At 50.1% G+C, this 17,899-nt stretch overlaps 1 protein-coding gene across 3 annotated transcripts in view; it reads right to left on the reverse strand.

The window, feature by feature from the left end:
- Positions 1-17,899, reverse strand: part of AP1B1 (adaptor related protein complex 1 subunit beta 1) — a 58,994-nt gene that overhangs the window by 10,322 nt on the left and 30,773 nt on the right. For 2 of the 3 annotated variants that reach the window (XM_084798689.1, XM_084798690.1), the window contains exons 4-15: positions 17,045-17,180; positions 15,407-15,652; positions 14,132-14,322; positions 12,880-13,101; positions 10,272-10,392; positions 8,777-8,872; positions 8,485-8,600; positions 7,864-8,029; positions 2,373-2,471; positions 1,327-1,586; positions 786-987; positions 192-212 (exon numbers count right to left, since the gene is read on the reverse strand). In XM_084798689.1, the coding sequence (XP_084654815.1) occupies positions 192-212; positions 786-987; positions 1,327-1,586; positions 2,373-2,471; positions 7,864-8,029; positions 8,485-8,600; positions 8,777-8,872; positions 10,272-10,392; positions 12,880-13,101; positions 14,132-14,322; positions 15,407-15,652; positions 17,045-17,180 (1,876 nt within the window). The remainder of the gene's footprint in view (positions 1-191; positions 213-785; positions 988-1,326; positions 1,587-2,372; positions 2,472-7,863; positions 8,030-8,484; positions 8,601-8,776; positions 8,873-10,271; positions 10,393-12,879; positions 13,102-14,131; positions 14,323-15,406; positions 15,653-17,044; positions 17,181-17,899) is intronic. The other variant, XM_084798691.1, reaches the window with a different exon arrangement.

The raw sequence follows: 17,899 nt of genomic DNA on the forward strand, positions 1-17,899 counted from the left end.
GGCTGAAGGTCAGCAGTCTTTAGGATGACAAGGCAACATTGTCATGGGGTGGTGAGGATACTGAAAAATTTATGGGCACGGGGGCCAATGACAAAAGAGGTCAAAGGTTAAAGCAGAGACTGCTCAAGCACTGGACCACTGGCCACGGTTCAGCACAGATGGAGAATTGGTGACAAAGGGTTGAACCATACCCCTTCAGGCTCATCCCCCATCTCCAAGCAGAAGCAGGCAGGGTGACGAGATAGGCAGCAACATGCAGAGAGAAAGGCAAGGAAAGAATGTGAGACAAGAGAAAGAGGTTAGTTGACCGTGGCTCTAGTTCAGGTGAGTCTGTTCTGAGGCCCAGAGCCTCATCCCTTTGAAGGATACAACCCTTTCCTCATGGCTTTGACCCAGCACCCTCATATGCTGTGCTGTAACTTTCTGTACTTTGTCCTACTGACACCAAGGAAAAGGTTCAGAAGCTGCTGCTGCCCAGCGCCATCAGGTGCCTGAGGAAGGGCAGAGACCAGGGGCCAGGCTTACCACACCCCTGCCAAAGGGCAGAAGAAGTTCTACTCCTGACCTTCCATGGAGGTCTGGCTAGGCTGCTCTCCAGACGGTAGCCTGAGTGTGAGTGGACAAAGGCCTGGTTCATCAAAGCTAGGAAGTGACTAAGCATAGAGCTACCCAATCACCACTGAGGGCAGAATGAGGATTCAACATACCCTCCCTGCACAGAGGGGCAGCAAAGCCTGCTCCTCTGAAGATCATTAGTAACATCACCTGGGGGACCTAGCACATACCAGGCTGTCGAGGCCGCCACCAAGAAGATCCACAGCTCCCATTTGCACGGAGGAGGCAGCCAAGGGTGGGCCACTCACTGGGGGCCCAAGGTCCAGGTTGAGGAGATCACCTAACAGGTCACCCTGGGCAGGGATGACATCAGGCTGATCACCAGGGGGTGCTCCACTGGGTGCTGTCTCAGGGCTCTCTGTGCTCTCGCTCCTGTTGGACACAGAGATGGTCAGGTGGGGTGGAGGTGTCAGAATGTTCTAGGGAATCTAAGGAGATGTTAGTCTCTGAGGTCTTTCCCTAAGACAGGCTCCAGATCTCCTCACTGGGGGTGGAGATCTACACGACTTGTCTCTTTGCTTTCCTAGGCCCATCTAGGGTGAACCAGCTATGCATATTCTGGCTCATGCTGAAAAGGAAATGGGGTGATCTAGTGGACACCTAGTATGTAGTTAAGCATTGGCAGGTGGCTAGACTCCTAGTTTGCTTAAACTAAGGCCTTTCCTGGAGCCTCTTCTGAGGCCTCCATGCATGCTGGCCAGTTGTACTCACGAGGCAGTGCGGGGTGGCAGGCTCTTGTGCACCACTCCCCGGCCACCCTCCACAAAGGCGCTGGGCGGCTTGTGGTAGACTGAGGCCAGTGTGCCGATGCAGCAGATAAGCTCATCCAGCAGCGTAGGCTCAATAAGGTCCGTCTCCTCTGAGATGAGGGGCTTCTCAGCCAGCACCACTTCTTTGGCAGCTACAGGGTCAGTGGAGAGCAGGCGCCAGTAGATGTAGCCACGGTCCCGAAGGTCTGGGTTGTCTGAGTCCTTGTGGGTGGGGTTGGAGAAACCTAGGTAACTCCTTCCTAAATGAGAGATGGCTCCCACAGCCCAGCCTTACCATCTAACAGTTCTATTTGGTTTGGCTTGTTTCCTTTTTTAAAAATTTATTTATTTTATTCGCATTAGTGTTTTGCCTGCATGTGTGTCAATGAGAGGGTGTCAGATCCTCTGGAACTGGAGTTGCAGACATTTGTCAACCGCCATGTGGATGCTGGGAATTGGACTCAGGGCCTCTGGAAGAGCAGCCAGTGCTCTTAACCTCTCCAGCCCCTTCTTTTTGGTTTTTCAAGACAGGGTTTCTCTGTAATCCCTGGCTATCCTAGAACTCACTATGTAGACCAGGCTGGCTATGTAGATCTGCCTGCCTCTGCCTCCCCAGTGCTGGGATTAAAAGTGTGTATCATCATGCCCATCTCATCCAACAATTCTGAACATACCCAAAGGTCTGTCGCTAAACCATGTTAAGGGGCATATCCCAGCCCCCAACTTTAAGCTGGGCCTCCCTGGTTGTTTAGTTCAGGCAGGTCACGCCCACTCTTGTCTCCATTTCCCTACCTTTCAGTGAACTTTCCAGCATTTTTGGTTCCCAGATAACCCCTCTCTTCAGTTTCACATAGTGACACCATCCCATGTGGATCTGTCTGTGACTCTGACTCGTGGAGGCCAGAGACCTCAGGCTACTCTGGCACCAGTCTGCACATATGCTACCCTTGAGAGGGACTGGCTCCCAGGAGAAACGAGGCTTTTCATGCAGTGAGGAAGAGTCACTACCTGAGTGGCCAAACTGAGGACCTGCTGCACCAGCTCCTGAGTCTCTGTTGGCTTCTTCAGGAAGAGCTTCACAATGGCGGTCAATAGCTGTAGCTGGACCTGCAGGGGACAAGGCAAAGAGGTGGAGTGCACAACCAACGCAGGGCTTGGCAGGTCTCAGAGGATGGAAACCAGAAACAGTTCTGGTCTTGGGGCTGCTGCTGAGGAGCTTAGGTCTGGATCTGGGCATTGGGCTCCTAGATGCCCATCAGAGCGTCAAGTCTAAGAGAGATTCCTAGCTTCAAAAGGCAACACCTGTGACTAGTGTGCTCCTTGAAGGTGCTGATGGCGCCAGAGACTCAGGGGGCAGGCCAGCAGGGCCACACAGGGCTAGCCTGCCACGGAGGAGCTACAGGCCTATCAGAAGGTGGGAAGCATCCCCATTTCATCAAGACATGCCCGCCCTTCAGGCACTCCCCACCACAGCCATGCTGATACCCAGCCCATACTTGATGGTCTTGTCTATTCCCTCATCAGTGTCATCAGGTAGTCAGTTTTTTTCTTTTTCTCAAGATAGGGTTTCTCTGTGGAGCCCTGGCTGACCTGCAACTCACAGTGTCCCCAGCACAGGGCTTAAAGGCGTGCACCCCACGCTGTGCTGACGTGAGCTTGATGGATGGGGACAGGGTCTGTGGAGCTCACTGTGTGACCCTGACTGCTTAGGCTAGTGCCTAGGAAACAGGAGGCACTAAGAAACTCATGATGGAGCCAGGTGTGGTGGTGCACGCCTTTAATCCCAGCACTCGGGAGGCAGAGGCAGGCGGATCGCTGTGAGTTCAAGGCCAGCCTGGTCTACAAAGTGAGTCCAGGACAGCCAAGGCTAACACAGAGAGACCTTGTCTAAAAACAAAAAACAAAAAACAAAAAAAACCCAACCAACCAAACAACCAAACAAACAAAAAACCTCAGGATGGGCCCTGGTGTAAACTGGGAGAGCACATTGGCCCTTCTAGCCACAGGTTACTCAGGTCCTCTAGGCTTTTACAAGTTGGGCCCTGCTTTGAGAAGCTGTTTGAGGTATGCTCCCCACTTCCAGAAAGGCCTGGCCAGGTGGCAGATGGCTTAGAGGACTGGGCTCCTGAGACTGGAGAGTGGATGTGCCTCAAACTACATGCTGAGTCAGTCAGCTGTTGAATTCCTTCCCCGAGGTTCTGTGTGCCAAGAGTCCAGACCTTAGGGATCTGTTGAGTGCTGACCTTTTTTTTTTTTTTTTTAAATCCACTGTATTATTTACTTGTTTTGCTTCTGAGGCAGGATCATACTCTGTAGCCCAGGTTTTATTTTTTCAGATAAGGTTTCTCTCTGGGTGTGGTAGCCCACGCCTTCAATCTCAGCACTCAGGAGGCAGAGGCAGGTGGATCGCTGTGAGTTCAAGGCTAGCCTGGGCTACAAAAGCGAGTCTAGGACAGCCAAGACTGCTACACAGAGAAACCCTGTCTCAAAAAACCTTAAAACAAACAAACAAACCAGACAGGGTTTCTCTGTGTAGCCTTGGCTGACCTGGACTCACTTTGTGGACCAGGCTGGCCTCAAACTCCCAGTGATCCACCTGCCTCTGCCTCCCAAGTGCTGGGATTAAAAGCATGTGCCACCACCGCCCAGCACATGGTCCTTCCTAAGCCGTGATCTTGTTCCCTTTTTGTCAGCCTGGGGCAGGTCTATTGGTGAAGGTGGAAGCAATGGCCCAGGCAGCTCTGCAGCAGCAGTGCTGGTAGGCAGCTTCTGGCCAATTTCAGCAGGAAGGCAGGCGCTGAAATGCATGGCTTTATCTTCCTAGCTTGCAGCAGAGTCTGATAATAGGAGTGGGAATGGAGGATGGGCCACTGAGACGGCTAAGTGGGTAAAGGTGCCTGCTGCTAAGGCAGATGACCTGAGTTCAGTCCCTCGGAGTCACATGGTACAAAGAGAGAACTAATTCCCAAAGTTGTTTTTCATCTCCAAATGCTATAAAGCACCCTCCCACACTCCACTTAAAAAAAAAGAAAACAAGCTGGGCTCAGTGGCACATGCCTATGTTCCCATCACTCTGGGAGGCAAAGGCAGGTGGATCACCAGGAGTTTGAGGCCAGCCCCCCCCTCCCCAAGACCAACAACAACCCAGAAAACAAAACAAAGAAGAGGTCATTTCTCCTGGAAACAAGTCATCCACAGCTCCTTGACATCTGCTTATATATGGGTCACTGGAAGAGGAACAGCAGCTGTCTATTTCCAAGGCAGGAGTAAACCCAACATGTGACTTGCACAGTGGCCTCCAGCCATTCACCTTTAATCAGTGAAGAAGACATGTGGCCCAAGGGGGGGGTGTGTGGAGAGTGTGGTTCATACCTGCAACCCTCTCCTGGGGAGTAGAAGTGGAGCCAGAAACTCAAGGGCATTCTCATCTACCTAGCAAGTTGGAGGCCAGCATAAGATGTATGGAAACCCTGTTGCAAAAAGCACTCTTCAAAACAAAACAAAAAACCAAAACAAAACAAAAAAACCAAAAAGAGGGTCTATAGAGAGATGGCTCAGCTGTCAAAGGCAGACTGCTCTTCCAGAGGCCCGAGTTTCAAATCCCAGAACCCACACGACAGCTCACAACTGCCTGTAACCCCAAGATTTGACACTCTCACATAGACATACATGCTGGCAAAACACTAATATACATAAATGTAAATAAATCGAAAAAACAAAAAAGAAAAAAAGCATAACCTGCTTCAGGTGAGAGCTGGTGTCTTGAGCTTTGCTGACAACCTGCAGCGCTTGTCTGGAGCTAGAGTAAGACCACACCTCATCTGACTCTACACTTCCTAACAGTCATTAAGGTGATCTGACTTGGGTTCCTCATCTGTAAAATAGGCATAACTCATAAGGTTAGCGGCAAGAGTCAAACAGACAACAAATGGAAACAACCCTTTGCGTAGCTGTGCTGGGATTAAACGTGTATACTGCCACACCCTGCAAGGGTTTGGTAAACTTAAGAAACACAGAAAGCCTGAGTTTTAAACTTCTTCCTTATAGATTCCTGACTCAGCTTTTCCTTCGACTTCCCTAACCCCTGACTCTTTAGCAGGTTTATTCCTGTGGAGGAAGAGGCTACAAGATTTATTCAAATACTTGGCACTTTACAGCCCAAGGAAATACTCTGAAGTAACCCTAAGGAGGACTTGGTCACAGGGGCAGAAACCACACAGGCTTCTTGGGAGCCACAGTGAGGGGCTGATGTTAAAAGTGAAGCTTCAGGGAGGCAGGCGGCAGTGGGAGGGTGAGTGGCAGTAGAATCAGTGCTAGGCTTCTGCCACGGACATGTGCTGTTTTTGCTCACTTAGCACCCACTCTGCTGGCTTCCCTTCAGAGAACTGCCGTTGTGCCGCTTTCATCCCTACAGACCAGAATGAACAGCTGGCCGATCAGTCTTGGTAACACAGACAGACTTTGGGACTTTTGTTGGACTGCTGAGGTCAAGTTCTCTTTCTGTGGGAGTTGTTAAACTATAAGGACAGAGCCTAAACTGTTGCCCCATTGTAGCCTCCACTTGTGGGACTGTGACCAAGGCAGTGCCATTTAGGGTGACAGAGACAGCTCCAAGACCACAAGACCACAATGCCGGAGTGGGAGTGTGCTGCTTAGACACGTCAGCTGTGGGAACAGACATATGTTAAGATGAGTATAAAATCATTAAGCAAGGGTGAGGGGTATGGGCTCTGGGCTTTCTGATTCCATTGTCCATCCATGCTTGGACTCACTAGGCTACACTGCCCGCAGTGGGCAGGAACACCAATGAGAAGATGCAGACAAAACTACAGTAGCCATTACCTTCTGAGATGCTCAATCAAGTACAGAAACAGGACCATCTAAGATGGGGAGGTCAAACCAGGACAACCTCTCTACCAAATGAAGTTAGGCAAGAGCCACCCAGATCTCAAGTGTACAGTCTCTTCTCTCCAAGCTATCCGTTTAAGGATTCATCCCCAAATAGTCACAGTTCACCCCATGCTGTCTAGTCACAGCAACATGTTCACACAGACTAGACACACAAATGTCCAATGGCCTTAAAGGAAGCATAGATTAGTGATGTCATGCCTTCCAGATGTATGTTAAGGGGAGAAGACAAGGCTCTAGGCAATCTGAAGTTGGATTGTGGACTGCTATAGCATTTAAGTTCCCATACTTGTAAAGGCTTGGTTTTGATTTTTATTACAAGTGTTTATTATCTTTTCATGAGTGTGGGTGTGCACCCCATGAGATGCATGGAGGCTGGAGGAGTTGCAGGAGTTGGTTCTCTCCTATTAGCACATGGGTCCCTATGACTGAACTCAAGTTGTCACATTGGTGGCAGATGCCTTTACCCACTGAGCCGTCTCACCAGCCTTGGGGGTTTTATGTTTTTGTTTTTCTGAGACGGGGTTTCTCTGTGTAGACTTGGTTGTCCTGGATTCATTTTGTAGACCAGGCTGGCCTTGAATTCTCAGAGATCAACCTGTCTCTGCCTCTCAGAGTGCTGGGATTACAGACATGTGTCCGGCTGCTCACTAGCCTTGTTTTTACTGACAAGGTCTCATGTAGTCCAGGCTGGACTCAAACTCTCTAAATAGCCAAGGATGACCACAAATATCTGAGCAACTCCACCTCACAAATACTGGGATTACATACGCACACTGCCACACCCTACTTCCATGCCTGTAAATCTGCTTCTTGTTGCCCCCGAAAGTCAATATTCACATGGGGCTTGTATGATCAATGGAAACTTAGATCACCTGATGTATACATCCAAGACAGGGCTGGACAAGGCAAGGCTGAATCTACCTTTGTTTCAGCTCTCCTTTAAAAATGTATTGCTTCCCTCATTTGAAAGTGTCCCTAAATATGGTGTGGTAGGTAGAAGGCTGCAATGTTCTCCATGGAGAAATATGTATGCTAGATAAATTTTAAGTCACAGTGTTGTTGGCTACTGAGTTTAATGTTAATGAATCAATGATAAAGGTTACATGTTGACTAAATGATAAAAATGTCTCTAGACGTCACAAGATCTAACTTTGTATCTCCTCTGGAAGTGCTATGTGGTGGTTATGAAACACAAATGCCAAGGCCAGTAAGAATGGCAGCAAATGAACATGCATGTGTGCACGATTCTCTGTTGGTACACTCGCTCCCACAACCTCTGTATCGCCAAGCACGCTAGTAACCCGAGAGCCATAGCCAGGGAGGCAGGGAGAATGGCGCTGCTATTCTGAACCATGTCAATGTACTACAAAGATAAATATGAAACTGAAACAAAGCCAGAAACTTCTTATCAGAGGACACACACCACGGGCTCTCCTGTGTCCTCTGAGGCACTGCTGTGGGGGAGAAAAAAAAGGCCACACAGAGCCTGTCAATTAATGTCTGTTCACACCAGCAATGCAGTATGAGGAGGGGAGGCAGCAGACGTAGCCCGGCAGTCAGTAATGGGTCTGTCCACTTGAAGGCTCACCTGGGTGCTCTCGTCATGGAAACCCTCGAGGAAGCTCTCCAGCAGCTCATCTGCATTGTCAATCCGCTCAGCATACTCGCCCACTATCCAGATCATAGCAGCTCGGGCCTCAGGCTCATCCAGAGAGTCCAGGTTCTCACACAGTGTAGCTATCACACTCTCATACCTAGGGAGCAGGGTTAAGGCAGCACGTGAGCACCAGTCAGGTTTGGCTGTGTGTGTTGGAGGGCTAGGGGCCAAGGCAGATATGCAGCTTCCTAGACCTGGAGAGGTGGTGAAGACAGAAGATGGTGTGTGTGTGTGTATGTGTGTGTGTGTGTGTGTGTGTGTGTGATTGTTGTTTGGTTTTGGTTTTTGGTTTTTGCAGACAGGGTTTCTCTATGTATCCTTGGCTGTCCTTGAACTCACAGAGATCTACCTGCCTCTGCCTCCCAAATGCTGGGATTAAAGGCGAGTGCCACCACTGCCCCACAAAGAGGTATAGTTGTTCTTATTTTGGCACGGAGGGCCAGCTTGGGTAAAAGAAAAAAAGTTTCTTCTGAGAGAGCTATCTGTGAAATGAAAAGGAAAAGAGGAAGGGGAAGCTGGGCGGCCCTCTTACCAGGAGGGGTGGGCACCTACTTGTTGGGGTACTTGCGGAAGATGTCCTTAATGACCACAATGGCTTCCTGGACCACATAGTTAACCTTGGTCTGGATGAGATCGAGCAACGTGCTCACACAGCGCTCTGCAGATTGCTATGTGGGAAGAAGAAGCAGTGTGGGCACACAGTTTCCAATAGGCACCCAAAGTTCAAAGGTGACCCTTGGACTTCCTGGAGCATGAACAACTGCTGGGATCAGACTCGCTTTTTTTTTTTTTTAACACAACCTTCTCTTCCCTGGCTAAGAGTGGGATCCCAGAACCTACTCACCTCCACCTTGATGGCACAGCGGCCAATGGCACGCACGGCCTTCCGTACAAAATCCACATCTACTTCTGTAGCATACTCTTTCAGTTCCGCCAATACCTGTGGTCCAAAGAGAAAATGGGTTGGACGGATATGATGGAACAACTCATTAGAACTCGTGGGTAACAGGAATGCACAAACTCCAAAAGGGACGGGCTCTGCTGTCTGCTCAGCATGGCACAGCAGAGGACCGTCAGCTTCCTCAAAGGGAAGGCGGAGGGTGACTGGGTAGCAAGGCAACAATCCTTGCTTGACACAGACAGCCACTCATGCAAGTACCTTGTCCTGTGTGTGTGGCGGTGGGGATTGAACCTGGGGCCCTGAGTGTGTGCTAAGTAGATACTTTAACCACCAATTCTGACAACGTTCTCAGCCTCAACTACTGCTTTTGAGGGGCAAGGGCAGTGGCTCTAGACATCTGTGCACATGCTCATGGAAGGCAGAGGACAGCTTTGGGTGTTATTTCTCAGGATCAATCCATTTTTGGTGTTTTGAGACAATCTCTCACTGGCCTGGAGCTTGCCAATGAAGCTAGGTTGGTTGCCTAGCCAGCCCCAGGGATCTGCCTGTCCCCACCTCTCCAGTGTTGGAATTACAAACGCACACTAACAAACTCAGTTTCTTTTTTTTAAGATTTATTTTTATTTCTCTCTGTGTGTGTGTGTGTGTGTGTGTGTGTGTGTGTGTGTGTGTGTCCGCCCCAAAGGACAGAGAAGGCGTCAGGTACCCTGAAGCTGGAATTACAGGCTACTGTGAACTGCCTGACATAGGTGTGGAAAGCTAAACCTATGTCCTTTGAAAGAGTAGCAGGTCCTCTTCACGACAGAGCCATCTCTTCAGCTCCCACACTCGGCTTTTTATTTTTATTTTTTTTAATTTTAATTTTTTTGTTTTTTTCAAGACAGGATTTCTCTGTGTAGCCTTGGCTGTCCTGGACTTGCATTGTAGACCAGGCTGGCTCAAACTCACAGCGATCCACCTGCCTCTGCCTCCCAAGTGCTGGGATCAAAGGTGTGCACCACCGTGCCCCACTCAGCTTTTTAAATATAGGTTTTGGCCATCACTTTGGGCATGACTGCCCCTAGTAAGTGCTTCAGCAACTGAGAGATATCCCTAGGTACCCACTACCACTTTTTAGTGAATATATGACAGGTTACAATAAGGAGAAGAGGTCTCGAGTCTGTGGAGGGAGTCTAATTATGTTGCCCAGGATAGTCTTGATCTCAGGATAAGTGATTCTCCTACTTGAGCCAACCGAGTATCTGGGACTTCAGGGTGCATCTGTGTGCCCAGCCTGAGAGCATTCTTCAGTAATAAAATATTAGTTGTTTTTGCTTGCTTATAGAACTCTGCCCCCCAGGCTGGACTCTCTGTGAGTTAAAACGTCAACCCTGAGCGTGCCCAGCTGACCTAGAGACACAGCTACGGGGAAGGTCTCTGACACCAGCACGCTGCTTGCCTGGGCGATGTTGGCCTGGGAGGCCAGGCGGATCATGATGTCCAGCTTCTCTAGCTTCACGTAGATGGGGTCGTTGTACTTCACAAAGAACACCTTCATCTCGTGCTTCAGGATCTCTGGCCTGCGGGCGGGAAGCCAAACAACAAAACGGAATCACAGGCCCACGAGGAAGCCACAGCACGCCTGCTGGAGAATTCCTGGCTTTAGGTGAAGCACCACTTCTAGGGAGGCAGAGGGACCACTGAGGCTGTGTGACTGTATACAGCGACTTGCTGGGAGGGGTTCACAAGCACAGCAGGCAGCAGGCCAGGGTTTTAATCCCGACGGATGACCTCAGCCTGTGATGCATGACCTAACCCATCAGATGAGAATGAACTGTGAAGGACCTGCTGTGTATGGACTCAGAGCTTAGGGAACACTCACCCTGCTCATTCAGTGATAAAAATGGCTGACTATGCCTACGCTCTTGTAAACAATATGGTTTATGCCCAAATCCTGCTTTCCTTCTGGAGTCCTGAAATACTGGAGTGTGCCCCTAATGAATTCCTGAGGTGCCTGTCTCTCTCAGGCTCCTCGACAGAAACATTCCACACCTGCTGCTGCTCTCTTGTGACCTCCAATAGAGGGAGAGCCCATGAAGAAGATGTCCCCAGATTCTTCCACATTCTTCTTGATGACCCAGCTGGAGGTCACTCTAGCAAGTCTTAGGTAGGAGCACAGCGACAGACAACTGGGGAACGCTAGCCGGTCTCTGAGCATAGGGCTCATCTTGTGGATGCAAACACGGACTCTGGCATCTTAGGTCAAATGTGGCAGAGGAAACATCTAGCACGATCAATGCCTGCTTTATGAAGGCACCTGCCCATAGGAACCGTCCCCTGTTACTTCCTCCCCTCACATGGTACTACGGGACACATCTTTCTAAGACGAGGAAATTCAGAGATTACAAAGCTTGCATCTGCCACACACTACATGGCTGACAGCAAGATAAGAGGCACCATCCTGAGTCCACTTCTATGTCCAGGACAGAAATAAATACTTTTTTAAAACTTTATTTTTATTCATTTATTTTATTTTACTTTACATTGGTGTTTTGGCAGCATGTTTGTCTGTATGAGGGTGTCAGGTCCCCTGGAACTGGACTTACAGAGAGTTGTGAGCTGCCATGTGGGTGCTGGGAATTGAACCTGGGTCCTTTGGAAGAACAGTGCTCTTAACCACTGAACCATCTCTCCAGCCCCGAAATTAATACTTCTAAAACAAAGTTACAGCCAGGGATGGAGCTCTGTGATGGGGGCCAAGAGTCTGTGCTGTGAGACACACTGGGAGAGCCTGGCTGAGCGAGGGGCTTTCGTGGTGCTTTGTGGAGGAGGCAGCACAAGGATGTCCTCTACAATCAACACTTGACAAAGGCTGCCCAAGCATATGTCAGGCTGGCACCTGGCTGTGCCTGGGTGACATAGACATCTTCTTAAGAGATTATCATGTTAAATATAGCACAGAGATCCCTTCATGCTGACCTAGTTCCTGTATTCTAATAAATGCAGTGACCCATGGGCACTGGTATATAGAGTCCCACACTGCAACAGCAAGGCCTAACTTTCATCGCATTGCTTAGAGACTTGGAACACTTTACTCATGTTTACCTTCCAAATCTTAACAAATATCTCAGCTTAATAAGTATCTCTGGCCCTCTAAGAAATATCAAGAACCAGACAGATGCTGTGACAACGAGGGTATGCCACCCTCTTAGGGCATGGCCACTAGGTTCCCTGTTCACTGTGGTCCTGCTTCTTGGCAGCAAACAGCAGGAATGAGCTGCCACTGCCAAGCCTGACTACAGAGAGATCTATTTGGCCTACGGCTGGGAGGAGAATTTAGGAGGGCGGTTCCACCCCAGCTGCAATGTGTCCTCATTCAGAGCTGTCATAGTGGAAAGACAAGGTCCTTCCAGGGGCACTTCAGACCCAGTGATGCTTAAGCTTATGAGCACTTACCCATCTGGCACCGGACCCCTTCCTTATGAGCAGTGACTTGCCCGAGTCACCCCTCAGGAGGCAGGAAGCAGGCTGTCCAGCATTCTGTTCTACTTCTCCCCCTAGGCCTTGTGGTTATGCCAAGTCCATGATCTCTCACCATCTCTAAGGTCTCCAAATTCACGGATTTCGATGAGACCTATGGACTTTGTCCCCAAGCAAACTGCATACATACAAAAATTTCAGACAACCTTGAAGGACGCTACAGGCTCTGAGGCGCCCGATGTCAGGGTGCAGCAGCACCATGCTTGCCTTTACTTATCAGCTCTCTCTAAGGCTGAGTCAAGGCTTCATAGCCTGACCTGGGCCAGGTAGTTTCTTGTTGTGAGGGACTGTACATCACTGTAGGATACTGAGCAGTGTCCATGGTCTCTCTGTCCACTGGATGCCAGTAGCAATCTCTAGTTGTGAGAACCAAATATGTCTCCAGACATTGTCAAGTGTCCCCTGAGGGAAAGGTACTCTGGTTGAGAACCCCAACACTCGTTAAGGTTCCTGCATGGTGACAGATGAGTGTTCCTTGAGGATTCCTATCTCTAGCATGTGGCAAAAGTATGTGGTGGTCTCTGTACCTTTTCTGCACGATGAGGTTGATGTTGCGCAGAGCCACATACTGCAGCTCTGGCTCTGCGGACAGCAGTGTGACCAGGGGAGGCGCCAGCTTCTTGAGCAGCGTGCCATAGTAGTCCAGGTCCTTGGACAGCATCTCCATGAACTTCATCAGCACCTTCACAGCAGACAGCACCACAGCAGAGTTGGCATGGGAGAGCCTCGGAGTGACCCTCTCACAGATGCTGGGGTTCAGCAATTCCGGTAGAGCAGAGAGAGAGAGACAAGGACAAAGTCCTGTTTTCACTTATCAAAACAGCATGCCTTCTTTTCTTGAGACAGATGTAACCCAGATGGGCCTCAAACTTGCTATGTAGCCCATGAACGGCTCAAGTCAAAGGTTCTCCCCACCCCATCCTTTCTTTTTCTTCTAGTACTAGCACTGACCCTAGGGCCTCATATATGTGAGATAGTGTTCTACCACTGATTCTAATACTTCTGAGCTTGCCCCCACCTTTCAAGTGCACACCACTATGCCTGGTTTATGCCGTGTTAGAACACAGGAATTCCTGTATGTAGCAATCACTCTACCAACTGAGCTTGTATCTCCAGCTAAAACAGCATGTCTTTTATAGGAGGAAGGCCTTGTCTGCTGCCCACTGATTCCAGTGGGCCCAAGACACTGTTAGCCTCAGTTTCCTCATGTAAGAGTTGATGTAATGACATCTACTTCACAAACTTGTTGGAGTCTTAAGTGAAAAGAATGAATACAGAGCTTGGCCACGTGCCAGCTCTTTCCCTTTCCCTACTGCCAAAGCCTTCATTCATGCTGGTCAGGACAGATCCAGCTGGGTGAACCACAGAATCCTTTCCACCACTCTAATCCAGCCTCCTTGTCTGTAAGATGGTTGGTGGTGACAGGACACATTTCACAGAGCTGCTTTGAAGATTACCTAACCCTGAAGGAAGGAACACCTCAGCAGAGGCCAGTTACCTAGAGAATTTAGTGGTTCTGAAGTTATAAAGCTCTTGATTCAGCGCAGATGGATTCCTGTCAGTTCCTGGCCAGGCCCCATCTATGTTCACAGCAGGAAGCTCACTGCCTGAAGCCATACAACTGACAGGGTGACTGACAGCATGGCTCTGGAGTAGCTGGCTGGCTCCCTTAAAGTGTGTCTGATGCTGGGAAGAAAGGTCTTGGCAAGAGGCCCATTCAGAGAGCCCTGTGAGGACCACATCCAGCTAGGCTGGTAAGCAAGGGGTTTCTCTGCTCACCTCTGGGCCTCACGATCATCCTTGGGCATGTAGTTGGCCAGACAGTCCAGAATGAAGATCTGGCCCCACTCAGTGCATTCATTGAGGGCTGTCAGCAGCTTGTTGATGGACTGTGGGTTCAAGTCAAGCAGGTTGCTACTGGGGTGAGACTCCGCGATCTCTGAGAGGGCAGCCACTGCATTTGCTACCACCTGGTTGAGAGGGTGGAAGGGGTTGAGGCTGGAGGTACTGTTCAAGTCAGGAAGCACGGGGGATAATGACACTAGCAGATCATGATGGGACATTCTGTAAGGAATATGTCCCTATTGGAAGGTTCTAGAGCCGCAAGAAGGTCTGACCCATGACAAACACTCATCCCACTGACTCCTCTGTGAAGCAGAACTAAAGTACGCACGCCTGCCATTGGAAAGAAAGCTCCAGGCCCCTAACAACGGAAAGCAATGCCTGCTACCAATCCAACCTCCCTCTTTTGGCTAGAGTGCTCATGGCAGCGATGGTCAGCTGCGTCTGCAGATCCCTCCAAGGCTGCTGGAGTGCACAGGTAGGCGGTAGAGGCGTTTCCACCAGGTCAGCTCCTTTTATGTACAATCTACACTGTCTCCGACTTCCCTCTATGAACCAGGTTCTAGTTGTCAGTCTACTCTATGAGAGTCAGGGTTTCTGTGGATATGGAGCGGGAGTTGGGCCCAGTGTTTGATATATCTCATCTTTTCTTACATATTTTTCGAGTTTTAGGAAATATGTGTTATGTAGCACAGGCTGGCCTTTAACTCTCAATCCTTCTGCCTCAGTCTCCTGATCGCTGGGATTACAAACCCTGGCAAACTTCACTGAAAACTCCTGTCATCACAATGCTGCGGGAGCTGGGGTTCCCACCTAATATATGCTGGTGGCCTGTCTTCCACACTGCAGTACTGTAAGGTGACACTGCTTACTGCTTCCACCCTACAAGAACAAGGACTCCATGCTCGGGACTTATGGGTGGTCTTGGTTAGGAGCTGACATGACAGCGACTGGAGAGGGAAGGACACTAGCAGCGACTACGGTCACTGCTTGCCAGGTCAGGCTTTCCTGAAGTCAGGGAGCTAGGCTGAGAGGGCCAAAGGAAAACAGGCCTAGTTCCCTGCGAACCACTGCAAGGAAGAGGCACACCTAGACACTCAGTAAGATGCTAACTTCTAAGAAGGGGGCGAGCCAGGTGGAGGGTCACCCTGGGTCGTCCTCTCAAGCAATCCAGCAGTCTGTGGAGGCATGACAATGATGACAGCAACTTACCATAGGGTTAGAGTCAGAGATGAGGTCTTTGAGTGTGTCCAGGAAACCCTGGTCTTCGACCAGCTGGGCGTTGATGTCATGGAGCTTAGCCACACACACAGCAGCTGTCTTGCGCACATATGGATCTTCATCCTTCAGGCACTTCCGGAGTGGTTCACACAAGTACTCTGTGATCTTGTCAACTCGGATACAGCCCATAGTCCTCACAGCCAGGGCCCGGATGAGGGGGTTGGGGTCCTCACAGTCCTGAAGGGAACCAGTCATTGGGCAGGGGGAGGGGTAGGCTGAGTCATCTGTGGCTTCCTATTCTTCCTGGCCTCCAGATCTGAGCAACATCAGGCAGCTGCTGTGGGATCCGCACTGACCACAGCCAACAATACTCAAAGCAGATGCCACAGGATGGAGGCCAGCACTTGGCAGATTCTATGTGAGGGGCTGGCTCTACACACTTTCTCTGCTGGTTCCTGAGGCCCTGTTTCACTACCAAGGACGCCGAGGTTGTGAGACCATTCTGTGCTCACCTGGTCAGAGCAGAGCAGCGAAACAAACCTATGTGCTCCTAGTAGCACAGTCCTTACACACCTGTGTGCTCCTAGTAGCACAGTCCTCACACACCTGTGTGCTCCTAGTAGCACAGTCCTTACACACCTGTGTGCTCCTAGTAGCACAATCCTCACACACCTGTGTGCTCCTAGTAGCACAGTCCTCACACACCTGGGTGCTCCTAGTAGCACAGTCCTCACACACCTGTGTGCTCCTAGTAGCACAGTCCTCACACACCTGTGTGCTCCTAGTAGCACAGTCCTCACACACCTGTGTGCTCCTAGTAGCACAGTCCTCACACACCTGGGTGCTCCTAGTAGCACAGTCCTCACACACCTGTGTGCTCCTAGTAGCACAGTCCTCACACACCTGGGTGCTCCTAGTAGCACAGTCCTCACACACCTGTGTGCTCCTAGTAGCACAGTCCTCACACACCTGTGTGCTCCTAGTAGCACAGTCCTTACACACCTGTGTGCTCCTAGTAGCACAGTCCTCATACTTTTCGTTTTTAGATAGGTCTTGCCATGTTGCTCAGACTGGCCTGGAAATCTTTATGTAGCCTCAGTTGGTCTAGAACTCATAGCAATCCTCCTTCCTTGGCCTCCCAAGTGCTGGCATTACAGGCACATACAGCCACAGAAACCTCTAAAATTCCTGTATATGAGCATCAACTGGATAGGAATCAGTGTCCAAGTTCATGCTTTGCTCCTCATGTGGTGACAAGAAATACAGGGAGAAGTCACATGGAAAGGGAACAGAGCTGCTCTCCAGTGTTCGCTGAAATCTGCCCTGGAAACTAGACACAGGGATGACTGCCCAGCCCAGGGGAGTGAGAAGCCAGTAGGCCTGGTGCCACCTCACAGGGAATGAATGAAGCACAGTTTTTAGCTCTACGGTTCTGGAGAGGGAGGGAGCCCTCTGCTGGAGGAACAGGCCCTCAGCCTGCCCAGGCACAAGATGTCTGCAGGGTCTGCAAATGAGCCTGAGTGCCAAGCACTGAGCCAAGCCAGAGTGCCCAGCACTCCAAAGACACAAGGACAAGAGACAAAGGGCAGCCCTTGCCCCCATTCCCACTTCCACTGGCTCTCTACTCACCTTCACAAAGGTGTTGACGGCCATGATGGCCATGTCAGGCTGACTCTTGGCGTAGTTCATCAAGTACAGGTACACCAGCTTCTTCAGCTCCAGGTTATCTGTCTGCATGCAGTTCACCACATCAGGGAAGAGAGCACTGCAAAACCAATGCAGCATCAGTTAGAGGCTCAAGACAGAAAAGCAGGCTTTTCAGGCAGCTAATTGCAGGGGAGGGGAGGGAAGGGATGACAGTGAGAAGTAGGGAAAAGTTTGAGTTTCTCATTTGTAAAGATGGTACAACAGAAATGGCTTTGAGGCTGGGGCCTGGACTGAGTGGTAGAACACTTACCTAGCATATACAAAGCCCAGGGTTCAATTCCCAGTGCCCCACTTCTCCAGGCCCTTGTGATACTTAAAGAGACAGCATTCCTAAAGCATCTGGTCTTCCCTGAGTTATCACTCTTTTCCCTTGCATAGCACTTCATGTGGTCCCTTATATTGGGCTGCTGCTTCTACAGCACCTCAGGGAAGCAGGGCTGGAGGGACAGGTTTGGCAACCACTAAGAACCAGTAAGGTATACGGGCATTTGCTCTGTGCCGGGCTTGGTGCTAAGGGCTGGACATGCTTCATCTCAGGAGCCAGGGAGCGTTCCCTTTTCAGATAACTCTGAGGTTAGGAAATGTCAAACATCCAGGCAGTGGTGGCTCACACTTTTAATCCCAGCACTCAGGAGGTTGAGGCAGGTGGATCTCTGAGTTTGAGGTCAGCCTGGCCTACTGAATGAATTCCAGAACAGCCAGGGTTACACAGAGAAACTCTGTCTCCAACTCACTGCTCTCCACCCCAAAATGACAAACAACATGAGAAGCCAGATC

This window comes from Acomys minous (genome assembly GCF_964271855.1).
Source record: "Acomys minous genome assembly, chromosome: 10".
Lineage (NCBI taxonomy): Eukaryota > Metazoa > Chordata > Mammalia > Rodentia > Muridae > Acomys > Acomys minous.